General features: G+C 44.5%; 1 protein-coding gene across 1 annotated transcript in view; it reads left to right on the forward strand.

The window, feature by feature from the left end:
• RET (ret proto-oncogene) overlaps positions 1 to 25,773 on the forward strand; it is a 150,911-nt gene that overhangs the window by 68,385 nt on the left and 56,753 nt on the right. The window contains exon 2 of the mRNA XM_038744123.1: positions 24,354 to 24,617. Within this exon, the coding sequence (XP_038600051.1) occupies positions 24,354 to 24,617 (264 nt within the window). The remainder of the gene's footprint in view (positions 1 to 24,353; positions 24,618 to 25,773) is intronic.

A 25,773-nucleotide genomic window follows, 5' to 3' on the forward strand; every position in this document is an offset into this window, starting at 1 on the left:
TGGAGAAAGTGAGTACCTTAGAGTTTAGAGGTCTCTGGTGTCTCGATGATGCAGTAATAATAATAATAATAATAATGGCATTTATTACATGCTTACTATATGCAAAGCACTGTTCTAAGCGCTGGGGAGGTTACAAAGTGATGCAGTTGTACCACGGAGGGCTCACAGTCTTAATCCCCATTTTACAGATGAGGTGACTGAGGCCCAGAGACTTGAAGTGACTTGCCCAAAGTCACCCAGCTGACAAATGGCAGAGCTGGAATTTGAACCCATGACCTCTGACTCCAAAGCCTGCGCTCTTTTCACTGAGCCACGCTGCTTCTCCAGAAGGCACCATCTGGCAACCAACCCTCAGACTGGTGTAATATTAATAATAATGATAATAATAAATAATTGTGGTATCTGTTAAGCACTTACTATATGCCAGGCAGTATACTAAGCGATGGGGTAGATATAATTAAATGGGGGCTAATCAACCAGTCAATCAGTTGTATTTATTGAGAACTTACTGTCTGCAGAGCACTGTACTAAGTGCTTGGGAAAGTACAGTATAACTGAGTTGGTACATTCGCTCACAACGAGCTTACAGTCTAGAGGGGGAAACAGACATTAATATAAATAAATTATGGATACGTACACAAGTGCTATGGGGCTAAAGGAGGGGCGAATAAAGAGTACAAACCCAAGTGCAAAGGTGATGCAGAAGGGAGCGGCAGAAGGGGAAATGAAGGCTTATTTGGGGAATGTCTCTTGGAGGAGACAGGGCCTGTAAGGCTTTGAAAATGGGAAGAGTGATTGTCATGCAGCTATGAAGAGGGATGATATTCCAGGCCAGAGGCAGGATGTGAGTGAGGGGTCAGTGGCGAGAAAGACAAGATCGAGGTATATTAGAGGAGTCGTGTGTGCTGTGTTGTAGTAAGACATCAGGGAGACAAAGTAGGAGCAGGCAAAGTGATGGAGTTTAAAGCCTATGATAAAAAGGTTCTGTTTGATGCCAAGGTGGATAGGTAATGTTAAGTCTCTGATGAAATAGAAATGAAAAAAAAAACAAAACAGTGGCTGGATAGTTTTCCAAGGCAGCTGTGGAGTCTGGCTTCTCTGACTTGGTAGACTGTTCCTGTGGGCAGGGAACATGTCTGCCAACTCTGTTATATTACACTCTCCCAACTGCTTAGTACACTGCTCAGCACACAGTAAGCGCTCAATAAATATGATTGCTGGATAGAGGACAAGAAGTCTTCTCACTGGATCACTTCCTAGAAGAACTCCGTGCCGTATCTGTAATTCGATTATATGTCTGGCTCCGCCTCTAATGATGATGGCATTTGTTAAGTGCTTACTATGTGCAAAGCACTGTTCTAAGCGCTGGGGGGAATACAAGGTGATCAGGTTGTCCCAAGTAGGGCTCACAGTCATCATCCCCATTTTACAGATGGAGTAACTGAGGCTCCGAGAAGTTAAGTGACTTGCCCAAGGTCACACAGCAGACGTGTGGCGGTCTCGGGATTCGAACCCATGACCTCTGACTCCAAAGCCTGTGCTCTTCCCACTGAGCCATGCTGTTTCTCTAGACTGTAGCTCGTGTGGGCAGGGAATGTGTCTGTTATACTGTTATATTGTATTCTCCCAAACACTTAGTACAGTGCTCTGCACACAGTAACCGCTCAATAAATACGGTTGACTGGCTGACTTTCTTGATAAAGAGCCAAACTTGACACTACAGATTGTTAGGATTCCAGTCGGGAAGATACGGGATCCTCAGGTCTGTTTTTCATTCCCTGATGGAGATGATAGCATTAGGAAATTGACTGTTAAAGAGTTTCTGCCAGATCATAACAAAGATGTCATCTGAATCTCTCATAAAGTAAGTTATCACAGTGAATACCATTTTAAGTAGATTTCTTTTTTGCCTTCCCCATCATCATCTCCTTGCCTCCCTACATTCCTTCCGTATGAGAAACAGCATGGCTTAGTGGATAGAGCACGGGACCGGGAATCAAAAGGACCTGGGTTCGAGTCCCAGCTCTGTGTGACCTTGGCCAAGTCACTTAACTTCTCTCGGCCTCAGTTACCTCATCTATACATTGGAGATTAAGAGTTTGAGCCCTTATGGGACAGGGACTGTGGCCAACCTGATTAACTCAAATCTACCGCAGGGCTTAGAAAAGTGCGTGGCACATAGTAAGCATTAACAAGTACCATAATAATAATAATACCATATTATTATTATTATTATTAGGAGAAGCAGAGTGGCTCAGTGGAAAGAGCCTGGAATTTGGAGTCAGAGGTCGTGGGTTCAAATCCCAGCTCTGCCAATTGTCAGCTATGTGACTTTGGGCAAGTCACTTAACTTCTCTGGGCCTCAGTTACCTCATCTGTAAAATGGGGATTAAGACTGTGAGCCCCACGTGGGACAACCTGATCACCTTGTAACCGCTCCAGCGCTTAGAACAGTGCTTTGCACATAGTAAGCTCTTAATAAATGCTATTATTATTATTAATATGCTAATTAATAATGTTATTATTATTCCTTCCTCCTGTCTGCCTCCCCCACTGGACTGTAAGCTGCTTGTTGGCAGGGAATGTGCCTACTAACTCTGTTGTTTTATGCCCTCCCAAGTGCTTAGTACGGCGCACTGCACACAGTAGACGTTCAGTAAATACTATTGTTTGATTCCTTTCTCCGCATTGACAGAATATTATTTATGCTCCTATTTTTTTGGAAGTTTTTGGATGGTTTTGGGCAGTGTAGACCTCGGGAATTTTATAATACCATTTTCTAAGAGATTTTCTTCCGGGTAAAGCCACGATGATGCTACTCTTCTCAACCTCCTCGAGGATTTCCGTATCGAAAGTTTGGTAACGATGTGAGGGAATGAGAGGGAGAGGGCTAGTCCTTCAGGTCCCTCAGCACCTAGACTGTCCCCTTCTAGACTGTGAGCCCGCTGTTGGGTAGGGACCATCTCTATATGTTGCCAACTTGTACTTCCCAAGCGCTTAGTACAGTGCTCTGCACACAATAAGCACTCAATAAATACAAGTGAATGAATGAATAATAAGGGTGAACTTTACTAGGAACAAATTCAAACCAATTACTGGAGAGAAAAAGAAGAAAATACCCCCCAAGCACACATACACTACAAAAGGCATAATTTAATTACAAAATAATGATTTGCTTTATTGCATGCAAAAAAGGGAAAATCAATCGTTGAACTTGCCAAACCTGCCACTAGAATTAAACTTAAAGATAAATATTAAACAGAGCTTCATGGTTTATGCAGAGGGTGCAATTTAAGGCAATCATTAATTCTAATGTTTATTGTCTGAGTAGCAACTAATGGCTAATAGAAATGCTACTTCCTGAGAAGATGATGCTCGGAATAATGGCCCGGCACTATAGATTTCTGGACCAAATTTCTATTATTAGATGAAAGAGCCATGGCCTTTATATTTCGGTTGGAGTCATTTAGGAAGAGCCTTAGGGTCACTTGGTGTGACATTTTTTACCTCTCCAATGTTTAATACAGTGCAGTGTGCACCAAGTTGGGCACTCAGTAAATCATGTTATTTTTAAAAGGTACCTGTTAAGCACTTACCATACGCCATGCACTGTACTAAGCGCTGGGATAGATACTAGATGATCAGATTGGACACAGTCCATGTCCCACATGAGGCTCAGAGTCTTAATCCCCATTTTACAGATTAGGTCACTGAAGCCCAGAGAAATTAAAAGACTTGTCCAAGGTCACCCGGCAGACAATCCGTCACTTGAACTCATTCGGCGAGGGAAGGGCGGCTCTCTTTTTTCTGACACCAGTGACTTTGTATTAACAAAAAATTAGGAAAATGTGGTTTGTCCGGCCTTGGGATAAGTGTACTAAAAAATAGGTGGCATTGACTAACTATATCTTGGCGGCAATGAAGATGCCATTATGATCATTTCCTGGTATGGGACCTGCAGCTGGAAATTGGTATGAGCCGAGAACAGCCACTGGTTCCTGACACTGAACATTTGCCAATTTCTTGATATCTGAAGGTCTGTAAGAAAACCGTTGACCTAGAAGGAGCGTTTAATATGGATCCATTTTCTAAACCACATTATTAGAATTGGGCATAATGTGCTTGATTAAAGTGGCTCAAGTTTTTGTTTTCTTTTCCCTGGGAATTGCATCTTCCTCACGCTACAGTTCTCTGTTAACATCTTCCATTAGTTTTGTTCAATTTGGTAACATCAAACCTCTCTGCTGTGATATTTGTGCTTTAAAAGTTTAACTTTAAAAATGATGACGTATGTTTTCTGTCTGAAAAGAACAAACACATTTTTAAATTGTCAATTATTCTTTCACTTACCTCTTCCTCTGTCTCCTCCCTCCTTAAAAATCTGTGCTAAGGACAGGAGAAGAGACACGGTTATCAGACACAGTTCCAGTCCCACACGGGACTCCCAGTCTATAATGTCCCCATTTAACAGAAGAGGAAACTGAAGTCCAGAGTGTTCAGTGACTTGCTCAAGGTCACACAGCTGACCAGTGACAGAACTGGGAGTGAAACATGGGTCTTGTCTCCCAGTTCCATACTCTTTTCACTAGATGATACTGCCTCCCTACTTCTCTCCAGTTCTCTCTCCTCCTATCTTGCTCTCCTTTGTTTTTCTAATATCTTTTTATTCTTCTCTCTTTTCCCCTCCATTCTCCTAACTTCCTCTTTCGGCCTTTCCTCTTTTCCTTCCTTCTCCTATTCACTCTCTTCCTTTCACCTTCTCCTTCCTCTTTCTCTTTCTCCCTCTTTTCCCTTTCTAAGCTTCAGCCTTCCCTCTCCCTTCTTCCTTTTTCTCGCCTTCTGTCTCCCTTCCCAACTCTCTAACACAACATTCCCCCTTCCCTAACACTTTGCATGTTCTCTGACTTTAACGTTCAGTCCCATTTGATTTCCCTAGAGAAATCACCCTTGCACTTGGATTAGTGTCCTTTGTTCACCTCTTTCTCAGCCCCACGGCACTTATGTACGTATCTGTAATTTAATTATCTTAGTGTCTGTTTCCCCCTCTAGAGTGTAAGCTCCTTGTGGAAAGGGAATGTGTTTACCAACCATGTTGTACTCTCCCAATAACTTAGTACAGTGCTGTGCACACAGTAAACTCAAAAAATGCCACTGATTGATTGTTTGAAAATAGCACTTTCTCTTGAGTTCATCATTTCTCTAGTGGTGTAAAGTTTTCAAGAAGTTGCCAGAAAAATAAATGGAGAGACGCATTACAATAACCAAATGACTTTTGCAGGTCATTTGGGGCACTGTTTAAGAATTAACAGGTCCTCCTACCTCCTCTCCCCTCGAGAAGGCCCCTCTGATTCTGGGTGTGAAGCTGTGTGTGTTCAGGGTGGTCTTATGGTGTTGCCATAAATCCCCAAGCACTTCTTCACAAGCATAGCCATTAATCACTTTATCCTGTGTTTTACATTGCTGCAGAAGTTTTTCACGGACTAGTTGCTTGAAAGCTTTAGGGTTTGAACTGGTCCAGGAACTTATTGACAGAGAACTTGCCGACCATACTCTGATGTCTCTATTTCTTTCATTACTCGGTTAGGAAATGTGTGTCTGGTATGATGGAGCATAAATCTTACCCTCAGAGAAGCTGTGTGGGCTAGTGGAAAGAGCATAGACCTGGGGATCACGAGACATGATTTTTAAACCTGTCTTAGTCACTTGCTTGTGTGGTCTTGGGCAAGTCACTTCACTTCTCTGTGCCTCAGTTTCTTCATCTGCAAAAAATACCTTCCCTCCCTTCCCCTTAGGCCGTGAGCCCCGTGTGGGATGGGCTGGTATCCTATCTCCAGTGCTCAGTGCAGTGTGTGGCACCTAATGAACACTTAACAAATACCATAATAAGTCATTAACTTTATCACTTCTTTTGTAGTATTTTCTTAGTACTGATATGTATGTATGTGTCACATATGACACAGTAGAGAAGTGTGGTCTAGTGTGAGAAGCAGCGTGGCTCAGGGGAAAGAGCCCGGGTTTGGGAGTCAGAGGTCATGGGTTCTAATTCCGGCTCCACCACTTGTCAGCTGTGTGACCTTGGGCAAGTCACTTAACTTCTCTGTGTCTCAGTTACCTCATCTGTAAAATGGGAATTAAAACTGCCAGCCCCAGGTGGGACATGGACTATGTCCAACGTGACTAGCTGGTACTTACCCCAGCACTTATTACAATGCCTGGCACGTAGTAAGCCCTTAAGTACCATAAAATAGTAGGCTCATTTTACACATGATACAGAACATGCAGTATTCATTTTTGACCAACCCCATCAAATTCATATATCAACTTATGACTCAGGAAGCATGTCAGGGCAATAAAAATCAACAAAGCTCCATTGAAGGCATGTTCTCCCTCACTTCCCCTTAAAACTCAAGTTCAGTTAACCTCTGTACCACTCCTCTGTAGAAGATCCTCGATTAGGCAATCAAGACTGGATCCTTGAAAATAAACCATTTTTCTTCAGCATGATTGGCCCCGAACATGGCCTTATGATGTCTGTCAGGAAGCACTCTGAAGAATTAGCCATGCATTCATCATTTTCATGGGATATTATGACATAACGCAGAATTGCATTTAAAGCTAATTCAGTTACCACACCAAAATGGCCAGCATCCCATGGAAAATTGCAGCATTAGAAAGATCCCTTACACCTCTGGGCAACAGCCTGAAATGGAGAGAAAGGCTGTCCATCTTGAAACTTGTCTTTGGGGCCCCATCTTCCCTGAACATGGCCTAATGACCTTGAGAGCTAAAATCATCATCATCATGATAATATTAGTAATCATTCATTCATTCAATCATATTTATTGAGCACTTACTGTGTGCAGAGCACTGTACTAAGTGCTTGGGAAAGTACAAGTAGAGAAGCAGCGTGACTCAGTGGGAAAGAGCATGGGCTTTGGAGTTAGAGGTCATGGATTCAAATCCTGGCTCTGCCAATTGTCATCTGTGTGACTTTGGGCAAGTCACTTAACTTCTCTGAGCCTCAGTTACCTCATCTGTAAAATGGGGATAAAGACTGTGAGCCCCACGTGGGGCACCCTGATTACCTTGTATCCCCCCCAGCGCTTAGAACAGTGCTTTGCACATGGTAAGCTCTTAACAAATGCCATCATTATTATTATTACATTACAGCAATAAACTGACATCCCCTGCCTACAATGAGCTTACGGTCTAGAGAGGGGGGAGATGGACATCAATACAAATAAATAAAAATTACAGATATGTACATAAGTGCTGAGGGGCTGGGAAGGGGGAGGATAATAATGGCCCTTGTTAAGTGCTTATGATGTGTCAAGCACTTAATAATAATAATAATAATAATGATGGCGTTTATTAAGCAGTTACTATGTGCAAAGCACTGTTCTAAGCACTGGGGAGGTTACAAGGTGATCGGGTTGTCCCACGGGGGGCTCACAGTCTTAATCCCCATTTTACAGATGAGGTAACTGAGGCACAGAGAAGTTAAGTGACTTGCCCAAAGTCACACAGCTGACAATTGGTGGAGCCAGGATTTGAACCCGTGACCTCTGACACCAAAGCCTGGGCTCTTTCCACTGAGCTGCACTGCTTCTGCACTTTTCTAAGCACTGGGGTGGATACAAGATAGGTCGGACACAGTCCCTGTCCCACGTGGGGCGACAGTCTAAGTAGGATGGAGTAGGAATTAATCCCCATTTGTTATAGATGAGGAACCTGAGGCACAGAGAAGTGAAGTGACAATCAATCAATCAATCGTATTTATTGAGCGCCTACTGTGTGCAGAGCACTGTACTAAGCGCTTGGGAAGTACAAACAAATATACATATATACAGGTGCTGTGGGGAAGGGAAGGAGGTAAGACGGGGGGGATGGAGAGGGGAAGGAGGGGCAGAGAAGTGAAGTGCCTTGCCCAAAGTCACACAGCTGACAGTTGGCAGAGACGGGATTCGAACCCATGACCTCTGACTCCAAAGCCCGGGCTCTTTCCACTGAGTCTAAGGTCACGTAGCAAATCAGTGGCAGTGCCAGGATTAGAACCCAGGCCCGTGCTCTTTCCACTAGGCTACACTTTTACTCAGGGAAGAGAGGGTTTAGCAGGCGGAGCAGCTGGGTTTGGCTTGAGGAGGCATTCCTCCCTGGCAGTGCTCTCTGGTCAGTCTCTTCACATAGCACATTTTTCCCCTTAGGCCATTTAGTTATAGTTTAGGGTGCCCAACAACTTCATGGGCATGGTCGAACACAGCTCCCCAGCGACCAGTTACCAACAAAGGATAAGATGAATGAAACCAGTGTGTTCAGAGTGACCGCATCCAGGCCTCCTTACCCCGAGGAGGAGGGTCCAGTTAAGGCAGTGTCCCTCACTATGTAAGGTGGACAGGTGGGGGGTGCCCAACTTGTCTATGGAGTGCCCAGACCACCTGCGGAAGGACTTCTGGGTCAATCAATCAATCGTATTTATTGAGCGCTTACTGTGTGCAGAGCACTGTACTAAGCGCTTGGGAAGTACAAGTTGGCAACAGGCAACAGAGATGCCCAGGGGGATCTCTGGATGGCACAGGTGCCATCTATACCCATCTCCATGTTTTGTTTTGTTGTCTGTCTCCCCCTTCTAGACTGTGAGCCCGTTATTGGGTAGGGACCGTCTCTATATTTTGCCGACATGTACTTCCCAAGCGCTTAGTATAATGCTGTGCACACAGTAAATGCTCTGTAAATATGATTGAACGAATGAATGAATGAATACCATCTTCTGCTGGCGCCAGGCCCATCAGTAAAAGCAGCATGGCATGCTGGAAAGAGCACAGGTGTGGGAGTCTGAAGGACCTGAGTTCTAATCCCAGCTCCTCTACTTTCATTCATTCATATTTATTCATTCATTCATTCAATCGATTGTATTTATTGAGCACTTACTGTGTGCAGAGCACTGTACTCAGTGCTTGGGAAGTACACGTTGGCAACGTATAGAGACGGTCCCTACCCAACAACGGCCTCACGGTCTGCACTTACTGTGTGCAGAGCACTGTACTGAGCACTTGGGAGAGTCTTGTCTTATGCCGTTGAGTCGTTTCTGACCCATAGCGACACCACGGACACATCTCTCCCAAAACGTCCCGCTCTCCATCTGCAATCATTCTGGTAGCATATCCAGAGAGTTTTCTTGGTAAAAATCTGGAAGTGATTTACCATTGCCTCCTTCAGTGCAGTCAACTTGAGTCTCCGTTTTGAATCTCTCCCTTGCTGCTGCTGCCCGGCACAGGTGAGTTTTGACTTGGAGCAGATTGCCTTCCACTCGGTAGCCACTGCCCATGCTAGGAATGGAATGGATAGGTCTCAGCTTAACTCTTCCTCCCATAGCCGACACTGGTAGGGTACTGGAAACCCTCCAGGTGCGACCCTGAAAGGGATTGGGAGAGTACAGTAAAACGATAAACAGACACATTCCTTGCCCACGATGAGCTTACACTTGCCTGTTGTTACCTTTGGCAAGTCACTTCACTTCTCTGAGCCTCAGTTACCTCATCTGTAAAGTGGGGATTAAGACTGCCCCATGACGGACAGGGACTGTGTCCAACCCAATTATCTGATTGGAGAAGCCACGGAGAAGCAGCGTGGCTCGGTGAAAAGAGCCCGGGCTTTGGAGTCAGAGGTCATGGGTTCGAATCCCAGCTCCGCCACATGTCTGCTGTGTGACCTTGGGCAAGTCACTTAACTTCTCTGAGCCTGTTACCTCATCTGTAAAATGGGGATTAAGACTGTGAGCCCCACGTGGGAAAACCTGATCACTTTGTACCCCCCCCAGCGCTTAGAACAGTGCTTTGCACATAGTAAGTGCTTAACAAATGCCAACATTATTATTATTATTATTATTATTATTATTGTCTTGTACCCATCCCAGTGTCTGCCACATTGTAAGTGCTCAACAAATACTATTAAAAAATTAAAAATGAGAGTACATGTTTCTGGTGTTTGTATGACTGAAATGTACCAATCTGCACAGCAGCACCTGTATATATGTATATATGTTTGTACGTATTTATTACTCTATTTTATTTGTACATATTTATTCTATTTATTTTATTTTGTTAATATCTTTTGTTTTGTTGTCTGTCTCCCCCTTCTAGACTGTGAGCCCGCTTTTGGGTAGGGACCGTCTCTATATGTTGCCAACTTGTACGTCCCAAGCGCTTAGTACAGTGCTCTGCACACAGTAAGTGCTCAATAAATAGGATTGAATGAATGAATGAATGCACAAAAGCCAGAAGTGACCCGGTGGGAGTGCTGAGGATATAAGCTTCCCAGTCCTGTGCTCCTGCCCTATATCCCTGCCCTCTGAGAGGCCTTGAAAATTTGTGTGGCGTAGAAGAGAATAGACTGAAGAAGGAAGTTGCTTGAAGCAGGAAGCCAGTAAGGGCCTATAACAGTAATTCATTCATTCAATCATATTTATTGAGCGCTTACTGTGTGCAGAACACTGTACTAAGAGCTTGAAAGTACAGGGTGATGTTCAGAGATTCAACTAGAATGGTGATGGGAATAGTAAGGGCAAAAAGAAAAAGATGTATTTGTGAATTATTGTAGAGAAAGGACTGGCCAATCAATCAGTGGTATCTATTGGATAGAGCATGGGCCTAGGAGTCAGAGGACATGGGTTCTAATCCTGCCTCCTCCGCTTGTCTGCTGTGTTACCTTGGGCAAGCCACTTAACTTCTCTGAGCCTCAGATACCTCATCTGTGAAATGGGGGTTAAGACTGTGAGCCTCATGTGGGACAACCTGATTACCTTGTGTCTACTCCAGTGCTTAGAACAGTGCTTGGCACATAGTAAGCACGTAACAAATAGCATCATTGTTATTATTATTACTAGAAATGTGATCTGGGTAGTCTGAGGAGAGAGAATACCAAGCTGAAGAACCAGTGTGAAGGAGATGGAGATGGGAGAGACGAGAGCAAGATAGAACTAGAAGGTTGGTTTGTGAAGAGTGATGACGGCAAGTTAGGGAAAAATGGGTGAAGAGAGCAGGTGGATAAGATGACAACAACTTAGTGCTGATGTATTGTCCTGTCCCAGAAGAGTGGCCTTGGTAGCCACTCTGATCTTTCCTGCCCTTTCAGGATGCTTTAAGTGGTTCTTTGGTTTCTAGAGAACTTCACCTTAATGTCGTAGCCTCTTGGGACCAAACCAGAAGTAGATCCCCCTTCTCCAGATTCCTCAAGAGGTGTTCTTTCCAGTGGACCAACATGTTGAGAAACAGAATGGCCTAGTGGAAAGGACACGGTCCTGGGAGTCAGAGGACCCGGGTTCTAATCCTGGCTCTGCCGCTTGTCTTCTGTATGACCTTGGGCAAGTCACTTAACTTCTCTGAGCCTCAGTTACCTAATTGTTAAAATGAGATTAAGACTGTGAGCCCCATGTGGGACACGGACTGTGTCCAAACTGATTGTCTTGTAGCTACCCAAGCACTTAGTTGAGTGCCTGGCACATAGAAAGTGCTTAACAAGTACCATAAAGCAACACAAAGAAACAAATGAACACACACACACACACAAAAAAACAAATGAGGAAACTGAGGCTGAAAGCAACTCGGTTGAGAGCACACAGCAGGCCGAGAGCAGAGCTGTGGCTACAGTCCAAGTTTAAATACCAATCCTAGGCTTTTTTCACTGAAGTTACATTTGTAGCAAAATCCCAAGATGTACTGATTTAGCCAATCCATTCATTCCCTTTTTCTTTTGACTTCCACTGATACTTAAAGACTGGAAAATGTTCATGGGCTGGTAAATCCTTGGAGTTTTTGTATGTGGTAGGTAAAAGCAGTAAGTGTTGGAGAATTAATCAATCCTATTTTTTTTATTGAGTGCTTATATTGGGGAAATTTGTTATGGGCAGGGAACATATCTGCTAATTCTATTGTATTGTACTTTCCCAAGTGCTCATAAATACAATTGATTCCAGAGTACTGTACTAAGCACTTGGGAGAGTACAGTATAACAGAGTTGGTAGCCACATTCCCTACCTACAACAAGCTTACAATCTAGAGGGGGGTGACAGACATTATCAATCAATCAATCAATCAATCAATCGTATTTATTGAGCGCTTACTGTGTGCAGAGCACTGTACTAAGCGCTTGGGAATTACAAGTTGGCAACATGTAGAGACAGTCCCTACCCAACAGTGGGCTCACAGTCTAGAAGTTTATTAATATAAATAAATAAATTATGGTATTGTATATAGGTGCTGTGGGGCTGAGGGAGGGGTGAAAAAAAGGGAGCAAATACAAGCGCAAAGGTGACACAGAAGGGAGTGGGAGAAGAGGAAATTAGGGCTTAGTCAGGGAAGGTGAGCAGGGTCCAGTGCAAACTCAGTTTGCTGGTGAAAAATGCTCCCATCACAAAGATGACTTTGAAACTTCCCCCAGAGTATAGAAGAGCAAAAAAGTAGCACCCACAAAGGAATGACTATCTCCTTGAATCCAGGACTCAGACCGCTTTTTCTCAGGGAGGCTGACATTTTCTCTGAAAAGGGGATTCTTGGCTGAGTTGAACACTGCAGTGTTGCAGAAATGCAGACATGAAGAAAAACTGATATTTCTTCAAAATTGGAATTGGCAATAATAAAAAAGACCAGACACAGAGTGAGGTGCCTGGATCCCCTAACCAACTGAATGTTGAAATATGATGCTGAGCCACAAGCAGTACTGTATTAGTAGCTGTTCTGAGTTTTTTCCATACGAACATTATCAGAATCACTTCTTTCCCAGTGTCTCCTGCCTTTAGAATAGATAGATGGATCTATAATTTCATTAATAACATGGTTCCATTTCTTCCCCCGATTATTAAATGCACATAATTGTCCTGGATGGGGTTGGTATCATAAGAAGGAAAGGTTGGTTACTTCTGGCATGAAACCCTATATTTATAAAGAACTGGGGAAATGGTTCAAGGGCATTTGATTAGAGGAAATTGGTTGTGCCACATGTGGGTTTATTTATTATATGCTTGAATGGAGTTTCTTGCTTCACTGAGCAATTTCTTGGTAGAACATTTTCCCTTCCTTTAACCACTTAAACTCCTTGCCCAGCCAAAGAAGAGAGAAGAAGGTCTTCTGAACTCAACTCGTATTACTGGGACTGACTGAAACCACCAGCAAGTTTTGGGGCCTCCATGGAGGTTCAACTTTTTTAATCTTTTTTTAAATGGTATTTTCTTAGCTCTTACTATGTGCCAGCCTCTATACTGCTATAGTGCTGGGTAGATGTAAGCTAATCAGTTGAGACGCAGTCCATGCCCAACATGGGGATCACAGTCTGCCTCCCTATTTTACAGATGTGGTAACTGAGGCACAGAGAAGTTAAGTGACTTGCCCAAAGTTACAAGAGCTGACAAGTGGCAAAGTCGGGATTAAAACCCAGGTCCTTCCGATTTCAAGGTCTGTGCTCTCTCCACTAGACCATGATATTTTTTCACAGCCAAGTTGCTGCCCCTTTGCTTGAACCACAGAGCAGTGTAGCCTAGTGGAAGGATTACAGGCCTGGGGATCAGAGCCCCTGAGTTCTAATCCCAGTTATGTGCTGTGTGACCTTAGGCAAGTCATTTCACTTACCTACACCCCAGTTAGCTCACCTGTAAGATAGGGAGTTAAATCCTTCTCCCTCCAACTTAAACTGTGAGCCCCGTGTGACTGTCCAACCTTATAAACTTGTATCTACCCCAGCGCATGGTGCTTGACACCCAGTAAGCACCTAAAGAATATCATTAAAACAAAAATGCTTCCGAGCTGTTGCCTCCTTCTCCCAGGACGGTTCATTCGATGGAGGGGTCTGCAGTCCTGAACTGTGGTGACTCTGGTTTCCTTCGGAATGAAATGATCTGAGGCCAGAGAGTCGTGAATATCCAGCTTCTGGTGGAGACCCACTTTGCCAAAAATTCCCTCAACTAAGAGAAGTCCTCATAGAGTTTCACTTTTGGAAAGGAACCCCACCCAGCGTCTTGAAACTTTTGAGATAATGCTGTGCTGAGGTTGTGATGCACCAACGCGTTTTAAATGCTGCTGCACTGTCTCTTATTAGCAAAACAATTACAGCCTTTGAAAGCTTACAGTAAGAGGCAGAAACTTGATTTGGGGATAAAATACAGGTTGTGTGAGAATAGGTTTAAAAAGCCCCTAATCTACTGTGCGCTGACAATTGAAAAAACAAAAATTAATGATTCATAGGTAATCTAATTATAGTAGGACAAATTTTAAATAAAATAGATGGTATCACCTGAAGTAATTATTTCCGACTCAGTTTGGACCAGGGGCTTCAGACGACACGAGTAGAAATCAAATTAAGACTAATTCAGTAGAGATCGCAGGATAGCTTTTTTTTTGAGTTTGGATTAGCAATCCTTTAGAGTAATCCAACAGAGCTAATGGTTTGGGGGGGATATGCTTTCTTCAAAGAAATTTGATGTGAGGAAAAAAGAAACTTCAGAACAAATAAGTTCTCCAAGAAGGAGGTAACTCAAAGCGAGGTGTGATTGTGAACCCAAATATTCTTACTGGTGTTTTAGAGTACTGGGCCACTAATAGTCTAAGGAATTACCAAAACACCTGTGTTGGCCCCTTGAAACAGCGTGGCTCAGTGGAAAGAGCATGGGCTTTGGAGTCAGATGTCACGGGTTCAAATCCCGGCTCCACCAACTGTCAGCTGTGTGACTTTGGGCAAGTCACTTAACTTCTCTGTGCCTCAGTTACCTCATCTGTAAAATGGGGATTGAAACTGTGAGCCCCCCCATGGGACCACCTGATCACCTTGTAACCTCCCCAGCACTTAGAACAGTTCCTTGCACATAGTAAGCGCTTAACAAATACCATTATTATTATTATTAATTTAATTTATGTTGTTGTTATATAACAGCATTGGGTCCTTCCCCAACTAAACGCTCATTTCCCTTACCTCTTCTCCCTACTCTGTTGCCCTTGCACTTGGATTTGTACTCTTTGTTCACCCTTCCCTCAGCCCCACGGCACTTATGCTTATATCCGAAGTTACTCTTAATGTCTGTCTTCCCTGCTAGACTGTAAGCTCCTTGTGGGCAGGGAACGTGTCTGCCAACTCTTCCAAGTTGGTATTGTGTTCTTCCAAGTGCTTAGTCTGCACACAGTAAGCACCTCAATAAATACCATTGGTTGGTTGATTGATAAGGACAGTCATGAAATTTGTGAAATTTATGGAAATTTTTAAAGTACTGCTCAAGTGTCACCAGTGGGCCTCTTAAGGCCCTGCATTGCTCCAGAGCCCGTTCATTCCCCCTCAGGGCTTCGGAAACAGATTTGTCCCTGCCAAGGTGGAAGATGGCACTAAGGGCCGAGGTGGAGTGAGGGTGAGAAATTTGGGGTGCAGGGAGATTCTGGGACTTCCAACTGCAGCTCAGCTTTGCTGCCAATACCACTACCCTGTCTGGGGCCATCCCTGCTCCTGCCAATGACAAAATGGTGAGTAACATCTTCAAACTGAAGGAGGAGGAGGGTAGATAGAGCCTCAACTCCACTGTGACCCCCTTCCTCACCGTTTCGGGAGAAGGGATACTCTCCGGGTGGCTGAAGGAGTAGTTTGATGATGATGATGATGGCATTTATCAAGCGCTTACTATGTGCAAAGCACTGTTCTAAGCGCTGGGGAGGTTACAAGGTGATCAGGTTGTCCCACGGGGGGCTCACAGTCTTAATCCCCATTTTACAGATGAGGTAACTGAGGCCCAGAGAAGTTAAGTGACTTGCCCAAAGTCACACAGCTGACAATTGGCGGAGCCGGGATTTGAACCCATGACCTCCGACTCCAAAGCCCGTGCTCTTTCCACTGAGCCGTGTTTGGCCGTCGGCCCCAGGCTGAGGGGAGCAAGAAGACACTGTTCTCTCCCACTTCTCTTCTGGGCAGGGGAAGGCCTAAGAGACAGCTTTCTGTAGCTCCTGTTCTGGCCTTAACTTCGCTCCTCCCCTGGACGGCACAACCGGCAGGGAACCAGGCTTCCTTTTCCACATATTGGTGTTGGGAAAAAAAAGCAACCAACTGACCTGTAGCTGAGGAGTCTAGGAGCTGGAATTAGAACCCACTGTCCACTAGACCACACTGTTTTTCTATGGCTGAAAAATTGTGGAGTTCAGTTCCAAGGTGTAAAGCTGAAGCTAGATGGAATGATTTGGAGTTGGAAAAGAGTTAAGGCTTTGGCCAGAGATGGAGGGAAGTCAGGAACCAATAGACAGATTAGGAACCTATCTGAGGAGCAGCATGGTTTAGTGGATAGGGCCTGGGACCTGGGTTCTAATCCCAGCTCCACCACATGTCTGCTGTTTGGCCTTGGGCAAGTTGCTTCAATTCTCTGGGCCTCAGCTACCTCATTTGTAAAATGGGGATAAAGAGCGTGAGCCCCATGTGGGACAGGGATAGTGTTCGACCTGCTTGTTTTGTATCTACCCCAGCGATTAGAAGAGTGCTCGACACGTAGTAAGCGCTTAACAAGTGACATAATTATTACTAAGCTCCTCAAGTGACTGGGGACAGAGTAGCTGATGACTTAGGCTAAAGCCATTTGTCCTTCCAGCTCTTCCAGCTCCTCTCCTTCCCTCTTTTCCCACAACCATACTGATCCTAGGCTTCTCCTGCAGCTAAGGACCCATGCCCTGTTCTTCCCATTTGTCCCACCCAATCTCAGTCAGTCAGTCAATCACACTGTACTGTACTGTACTAATCACTTGGGAGAGCATAATATAACAATATAAGGCCATTCCCTGCCCACAATAAAGCTTACAGTCTAGAGGGATTATTACTATTATTATTATTATTACTGTTATTGTGCTTACTATATGCTGTATGCTCTGCATATAGTCAGCATTCAATAAATACAACTGATTGATTGACTAGTAATAATCATCATCATCATCATCATCATTTAAAAGAAGAAATGGAGATGATCCGTGATTAATAACAGAGGGGGAGTCGGTGGAAGAGCAGTGAGACAGTCCTTTATTGGGTAACTGTGGTCATCACACTTTTACAAGAGGTGAAAAACTAGAGAAGGTTCAGCGAAGAAAGATAGAAAGTTATTAAAAAGTTGGAATATGGGTCCTAGGAGGAAATGTTAGAGAAATTGGAGTAGTTAATCCTGGAAAAGAAAAGTCTGATGGTTGACTTAATAATCACCTTTAAGTAAATAAAGGATTTTTATGAGGAGCGTGATGTTCGCTATCCATCCTAGGGCACTAACATTTGCAGAAGGAGCAAGCAGTTGCTCGGATATAAGAAAAAGATCTACTTGGTTAAGGTATTAAAATGCGGAAAGTTGTACAAACAATCAGTCGGTGGTATTTGAGTGCTTACTGTGTGCAGAGCACTGTACTACGTGCTTGAGAGGGTACAGTATTTGAGTTGATAATAATAATAGTTACTATTATTATTATCATTATAGTATTTGTTAAGCACTTACTATGTGCCAAGCACTGTTCTAATCACTGCGGTACATACAAGGTAATCAGGTTGCCCCACATGGGGCTCACAGTCTTAATCCCCATTTTACAGATGAAGTAACTGAGGCACAGAGAAGTGAAGTGGCTTGCCCAAGGTCACACAGCAGACAAGTGGCGGAGCCGGGTTTAGAATCCACGTCCTCTGACTCCCAAGCCTGTGCTCTTCCCACTAAGCTAAGCTACTTCTCTAGATAGTCTTATTTCCTGTCCACAAGGAATTTAGTCTAGAGAAGGAGCTTCCAGTTGAGAAAACCGCCTGTACATCATCTCCCAGGTCTTTGCATTCATTCAATCGTATTTATTGAGCGCTTACTGTGTGCAGAGCACTGTACTAAGCGCTTGGGAAGTACAAGTTGGCAACATAAGGTCTTTTCCTTCCTCTCCGCCCAAACTGCTACAATCATGGAACAAGCTCCAGTCTTTCTATGCTTAGATTATTTCATTAGCCTTCATGGGGTCTTCCGGCCTCCAGCCCCTTCCCCCAGCCAATCCACCACACACACTGCTGCGTGATCATCTTCAGAGAAGCAGTGTGGCTCAGTGGAAAGAGCACGGGCTTTGGAGTCGGAGGTCATGGGTTCAAATCCCAGCTGCGCTAATTGTCATTCATTCATTCAGTCGTATTTGTTGAGCACTTACTGTGTCCAGAGCACTGCACTTAGCGTTGTGTGACTTTGGGCAAGTCACTTCTTTGTGCCTCAGTTACCTCATCTGTAAAAATGGGGATTAAGACTGTGAGTCTCCTGTGGGACAACCTGATCACCTTGTAACCTCCCCAGAGGTTAGAACAGTGCTTTGCACATAGTAAGCGCTTAATAAATGCCATCATTATTATTATTATCTTCCTGAAGCATCAAACAGCGCACATGTTTTCTCTTCTCAAATACTTAAATTGCCTCCCTGGGTCCCTCCACATCACACAGAAATTCCTCACAATCAGCTTCAAGGTGCTCCACGGTCCGGCCCCACCTTCCCTATCTGTTCCCTTCATCTGCTGTTCCTCAAGTCTCCTTGTTTGCTGCTACCAAGCCAAACTTCTAACTTTACCTTGTTCCTTTGTCTCCATCTCCTAGCTCATACTGTTCCCTCAGGAACACCCTTCCTCCACCAATCAATCAATCAATCGTATTTATTGAGTGCTTACTGTGTGCAGAGCACTGTACTAAGCGCTTATTAGACAGACCACAGCCCTCCCTATATGCAAAGCTCTCCTACAATCCACCTCCTCTAGCCAGCCTTCCTCAATTAGTCTCCAAGCACCCTGAACCATATAATTTCATCAGTTGAGTCTAGCACCTATGAATTTATATTCATCCTCAGCACTCATGTATGTATACTCAGTTATTTATTTTGACCACTCCAGTTGTAAACGTTTAATTAATTAATAATGGTATTTCCTAAGCATTTACTATGTGCCAAGTGCTGTACTGACCAGTAAGGTGGATACAAGAAGCAGCATGGCTTAGTGGAAACAGCCCGGGCTTGGGAGTTGTGGGTTTTAATCCCACCTCCGCCACTTGACAGCTTTATGACTTTGGCCAAGTCACTTCATTTCTCGGTGCCTCAGTTACCTCATCTGTAAAATGGGGATTAGGACTGTGAGCCCCACATGGGGCAACCTAGTTACCTTGTATGTACCCCAGTGCTTAGAACAGTGTTTGGCACATAGTAAGTGCATAACAAATACCATTATTACTATTATTATTATTACTACAAGAAAACCAGGTTGGACACAGTCCCTCTCCCACATGGGGCTTACAGTCGTAATCCCTGTTTTACAGTTGAGGTGACTGAGGCCCGTAGAAGTGAAGTGACTTGCCCAGGGTCACACAGCAGACAAGGGGCAGAGACGGGATTAGAACCCAGGCTCTTTGGACTCGCAGGCCCTTGCTCTATCTTCAGAGCCACACTGCTTCTCTTTGTTTGTTTGTCTTCTATGTCAATCAATCGTATTTATTTAGTACTTACTGTCTGCAGAGAACACTGTTACCTGCTTGGGAGAGTCAAATATAACAATGTAACAGAGTTGGTAGGCAAGTTCCCTGCCCACGAGTGTAAACTCTTTGTGGGAAAGGAACATTTCATTTCATAATTTTGTACTTCCCAAGCACTTAGCACAGCACCAGGCAGATGCTCAATAACTATTACTACTTTGCCACTACTACTATTACTACTGCTGCTACAAATACTATTACTACTAGTGCAACTACTACTATTGCTACTATTCCATTTCTGGAACTGTTAAAGGAAAGCTGGACAGCCACCTGATCTGCTTAGGTTTGGTCATTCAACAGTTCAGAAGCAAGGGGCTAAGGCAGCTGGCATTGTTTTGTTGTCTGTCTCTCCCCTTCTGGGCTGTGAACCCATTGTTCGGTAGGGATTGTCTCTGTTGCTGAATTGTACTTTCCAAGCACTTAGTACAGTGCTCAATAAATACGATTGAGTGAATGAATGAATGGCATCTTAAAGTCTCCTCCAACTCAAAGTTTCTGTGATTCTAGGAAAAACAGAGTTGGGAGGAAACTCTGATAAAGGGAAGTAGACTAGAAGGAGGGGCAAGGGCAATCCAATCCTCCAAATATTCACCCAAGAAGATTGTTTGGCCTCTGAATCAATGAGTCGATCCTATTTATTGAGTGTTTACTGTGTTCAGAGCACTGTACAATACAATAGAGTTGGTAGACACATTCCCTGCCCAGAATGAGCTCACAGTCTAAAAGGGGAGACAAGCGTTAATATAAATAAATTACAGATATGAATTACAGATATGTACACAAGTGCTGTGGGTCTGAGGGAGAGGTAAATAAAGGAAGCAAATCAGAGTGATGCAGAAGGGAGTGGGAAAAGAGGAAATGAGGGCTTAGTTAGGGAGGGCCTCTTGGAGAAGACATGCCTTCAATATGGCTTTCAAGGTGGGGGAAAGTAGTTGTCAGTCGGATTTGAAGGGAGAGAATGTTCCGGGCCAGAGGCAGGATGTGGGTGAGAAGCCTGTGGTTAGTTAGATGAGATCAAGGTACAGTGAGTAGTTTGGCATTAGAGGAACTAAGTGCGTGGGCTGCATTGTAGTAGTAGAGTAGTGAGGTGAGGAAAGAGGGGGAAAGGTGATGGAGTGCTTTAAAGCCGGTGGTAAGGAGTTTCTGTTTTATGCAGAGATGGATGGGCAACTGCTAGGGTTTCTTGAGGAGTGGGGAAACAGGGCCTGAATGTTTTAGTAGAAAACTGATCCAGGCAGTAAAGTATGGACTGGAGTGGGGATAGACAAGAGGCAGGGAGGGATGGAACGCTAATCTCTTCACCGTGCCTCGTTCTCGCCTGTCCCGCCATCGACCCCCGGCCCACGTCATCCCCTGGGCCTGGAATGCCCTCCCTCCCGACATCTGCCAAGCTAGCTCTCTTCCTACCTTCAAGGCCCTACTGAGAGCTCACCCCCTCCAGGAGGCCTTCCCAGACTGAGCCACCTCCTTCCTCTCCCCCTCGCCCCCCTCTCCATCTCCCCGTCTTACCGCCTTCCCTTCCCCACAGCACCTGTATATATGTATATATGTTTGTACATATTTATTACTCTATTTATTTATTTTACTTGTACATATCTGTTCTATTTATTTTATTTTGTTAATATGTTTGGTTTTGTTCTCTCTCTCCCCCTTGTAGACTGTGAGCCCACTGTTGGGTAGGGACTGTCTCTACATGTTGCCAACTTGTACTTCCCAAGCACTTAGTACAGTGCTCTGCACACAGTAAGCACTCAATAAATGTGGTTGATTGATTGATTGAGTGATTGATTGCTTCAGAAATGGATTACAATTTTATACAGTGGCATTGGTTTTTGAAGTCTGTCTCTGGAAGCTCTACCCCTAGTAAGTAATAATAATAATAATTGTGGTATTCGTTAAGCCCTTATTACGTGCCGAGGGCTGTACTGTATGCTGGGGAAGATACAAATAAGTTGGATGCAGTTCCCATTCCTCTTGGGTCTCCCAATTGAAAAAAGAGGAAGAAGAGATATTTACAGATGAGGAAACTGAGGGACAGAACAGTTAAGTGACTTGCCAAAGGTCATACAGCAAACCAGTGGCAGAGCCAGGAATAGAACCAGGTCCTCTGATTCCCAGGCCTGTGCTCTTTCCCTTAGGCCCCACTGCCGCAAGACTTACTGCTTTTGTTCTAATCGACCTGACGAGGCGACAGGTCGGCATATTTTGGCTGGGTGGTTGATAACTGTTAGTAGAAAATCAGCCAGGAATCTTGATAACGCTTACCTGATTCTGGGGACTCTCAGCTGAGTGCTGCCACTAAATTAATTCAGTGACTTTATTTGGTTTATCTGTTTTTAAAATCCAAGGAAATAAGACAAGGCAGGACCACCTGGTTTACATATAAATTAATTCCAGCATATTACATTTCCTGGTAAGAGGGTTAAGCCTTAACCCTCTTACCAGTTTAGTAAGTGAGTATTCTTTAACAGCACGGTCCTGGGAGATAGTCATAGTCTAATCCCGCCTCTGCCAATTGCTTCATTCATTCATTCATTCAATCGTATTTATTGAGCGCTTACTGTGTGCAGAGCACTGTACTAAGCGCTTGGGAAGTACAGGTTGGCAACATATAGAGACGGTGCCTACCCAACAGTGGGCTCACAGTCTAGAAGACTGCTTGCCGAGTGAATTTGGGTAAATCACGTAACTTCTTTGTGCCTAAGTTTCTTCAACTGTAAAATGGGGATTCCATGCCTGTTCCCCCTCCTACTTAGATTGCTAGCCCCATGTGGGAAAGGGACTGTGTCCAATCTGATTAATTTTTATCTATCCCAGTGCTAAAACAGTGCTTGATTCATAGGTGGCACTTGTCAGAAGGTCATGGGTTCTTCAGCCTCCTTTCTGATCTCCCATCCTCCTGTCTCTCCCCACTTCAGTCTGTACTTCACTCTACTGCCCGGATTATCTTTGTACTGAAATGCTCTGGGCAGGTCACTCCCCTCCTCAAAAATCTCCAGTGGTTGCCTGCCAACCTACGAATCAAGCAAAAACTCCTCACTCTCGGCTTCAAGGCTGTCCATCACCTCGCCGCCTCCTAACTCACCTCCCTTCTCTCCTTCTCCAGCCCAGCCCGCACCCTCCGCTCCTCCGCCTCTAATCTCCTCACCGTACCTCTTTCTCGCCTGTCCCGCCATCGACCCCCGGCCCACGTCCTTCCCCTGGCCTGGAATGCCCTCCCTCCACACATCCGCCAAACTAGCTTTCTTCTTCCCTTCAAAACCCTACTGAGAGCTCACCTCCTCCAGGAGGCCTTCCCAGACTGAGCCCCCTTACCTCTCCTCTTCCCCTCCCCATCGCCCCCTCCCTCCCTCTGCCTTACCTCCTTCCCTTCCCCACAGCACTTGTTTATATTTGTATTTACTTATTACTCTATTTATTTTACTTGTACATATTCTACTCTATTCTATTAATATACTCTATTTTATTCTTCTAGACTGTGAGCCCGTTGTTGGGTAGGGACCGACTCTATATGTTGCCAACTTGTACTTCCCAAGCACTTAGTATAATGCTGTGCACACAGTAAGTGCTCAATAAATACGATTGAATGAATGAATGAATAATGATGTGCATATAGCTAGAATTGTATTTATTCTGACAGTTTTGACACCTGCCTAATTTTTTTGTTTGGTTGTCTGTCTCCCCCTTCTAGACAGTGAGCCCCTTGTTGGGTAGGGACCGTCCTTGTACTTCCCAAGCACTTAGTATAGTGCTCTGCACACAGTAAGTGCTCAATAAATACAATTGAATTAATGAATGAATAATCCTGGCTCTGCCACTTGTCTGATGTGTGAACTTGGGCAAGTCCCTTCACTTCTCTGTGCCTCAGCTCCCTCATCTGTAAAACGGGGATTGAGACTATGAGCTCCACTTGGGACAGGGAGGCTATGTCCAACTTGATTTGTTTATTCATTCATTCATTCAATCGTATTTAGTGAGCACTTACTGTGTGCAGAGCACTGTACTAAGCGCTTGGGAAGTACAAGTTGGCAGCATATAGAGACAGTCCCTTCCCAACAGTGGGCTCACAGTCTAGAAGGGGGAGACAGACAACAAAACAAAACATATTAACAAAATAAAATAAATAGAATATATATGTACAAGTAAAATAAATAGAGTAATAAATATGTACAAAGATATATACATATATACTGGGGCTGTGGGGAGGGGAAGGAGGTAAGGTGGGGGGGATGGCGAGGGGGAGGAAGGGGAGAGGAAGGAGGGGGCTCAGTCTGGGGCAAGCCCTTACTGTGTGTCAAGCACTGTTCTAAGGATTGTGGTAGACACAAAATAGAAAAACAGTGTAGCTTAGGGATATAAAAGATGATAATAACAATAGATAGATCCCCGTGGCTCAGTGGAAAGAGCCCGGGCTTTGGAGTCAGAGGTCATGGGTTCGAATTCCGGCTCCGCCACATGTCTGCTGAGTGACCTTGGGCAAGTCACTTAACTTCTCTGAGCCTCAGTTACCTCATCTGTAAAATGGGGACTAAGACTGTAAGCCCCATGTGGGACAACCTGATCACCTTGTACCCCCTCCAGCGCTTAGAACAGTGCTTTGCACATAGTAAGTGCTTAACAAATGCCAACATTATTATTATTATTATTATCCCAGTGTTGAGGAGAAGGGGGTGGTCCACAGTGTCAGAGGCAGCTGAGAGGTGTTTATGTCCACCCAGCACTTAGTACAGTGCCTGGCACCTAGTAAGCGTTCAAGAAATACGTCAACTAATTGTTATTACTCTTCTTATAAATAAAATCCCCACATTTGAACTCTCTGTCCCGCTTCTCTTGCCAGCTGCTCTGGGCCTCTATTTCCCCCGGGATACGTACTCAGAGAAGCTGTACGTGGACCAGCCAGCCGGCACGCCCCTGCTCTACGTCCAGGCCTTGCGGGATTCTCAGGAGGAGGTTCCACGCTTCCAGCTGGGGCAGCACCTGTATGGCAGTTACCGTTCCCAGCTCCACGAGAATCTCTGGTTCCAGATCCATGAAGACACAGGACTGCTCTACATCAACAGGAGTCTGGGCTGGAAGGACTTGAAGAGCCTGAGTGCCCTTAGTAAGTGTGAGGCCATGGGCCAGAGATGATAAAAAGGGGTTCCAGAAATGGGTTTTAGTACAGTGCTCTGCACAGTGTAAACACTCAGTATATATCATTGATTGGAGCTCAATCTAAGTTAGTCAAAAAGTATTGGGGGTTGTATAGTCCTCAGGTACCCCAAGTACAGTGTTCTGAGTGTTTGAGTTCAGTGGACTCTCCTAACCAATTTTCTTTGCTTTAGGGTTCTGCCTTCTCTTCCCCTCCTCCTTTCTCCATAAACATGTTGAATTGGGGGAAATGACTTGCTTAATCTTGATCAGTCAATCAATTGTATTTAATCAATCATATGTCCTGAGCACTTACTGTCTTCAGAGCTCTGTATTAAGCGCTTGGGAGTCTACAGTATAGCAGTATACTGGAGTTGGTAGTCACATTCCTTGCCCACAACAAGCTTGCAGTCTAGAGGGGGAGGCAGATATTAATACAGGTAAATAAATGGCAGATATGTACTGTGTTGTGGGTGAGTAAGGGAAACAAATCAGGGTGATGATGCAGAAGGGAGTGGGAGAAGAGGAAATGAGGGCTTAGGGAAAGGCTCTTGGAGGAAATATGCCTTCAGTAAGGGTTTGAAGGTAGGGAGAGTAATTGTCTGTCAGATATGAAGAGGGCATTCCAGGCCAGAAGGAGGGCATTCCAGGCCAGAAGGATGGCATTCCAGGCCAGAGGCAAGATGTACGTAAGAGGTCAGTGGCGAGATAGACAAAATCGAGGTACAGCGGGTCATTTGGCTTTAGAGGAGTGTAGTGTGTGGACTGGGTTGTAGTTGGAGAGCAACGAGGTTGAGGTAGGAGCAAGATTATGAGTGCTTTAAAGCCAATGGTAAGGAGTTTCTTTCTGATGTGGAGGTGGATGGACAACCGTTAGAGATTCTCGAGGAGTGCCTTCCATCAATCAGTCAGTCAGTCAGTGATTTTTATTGAGCACTTACCATGTACAGAGCACTCTACTAAAGCATTTGGGAGAGAACAGTACAGCAGTGTTGGTGAATATGTACCCTGCCTAAAAGGAGCTAAATTCATGCAAAGTGATTTAATCCACTGGGATTTTTCCAGTTGGATATAGATCAGAATAGCTATTAAAAATGAATTGGAGGATCATGCTGAGAAAATAACTA

This window comes from Tachyglossus aculeatus, chromosome 3 (assembly GCF_015852505.1).
Source record: "Tachyglossus aculeatus isolate mTacAcu1 chromosome 3, mTacAcu1.pri, whole genome shotgun sequence".
Lineage (NCBI taxonomy): Eukaryota > Metazoa > Chordata > Mammalia > Monotremata > Tachyglossidae > Tachyglossus > Tachyglossus aculeatus.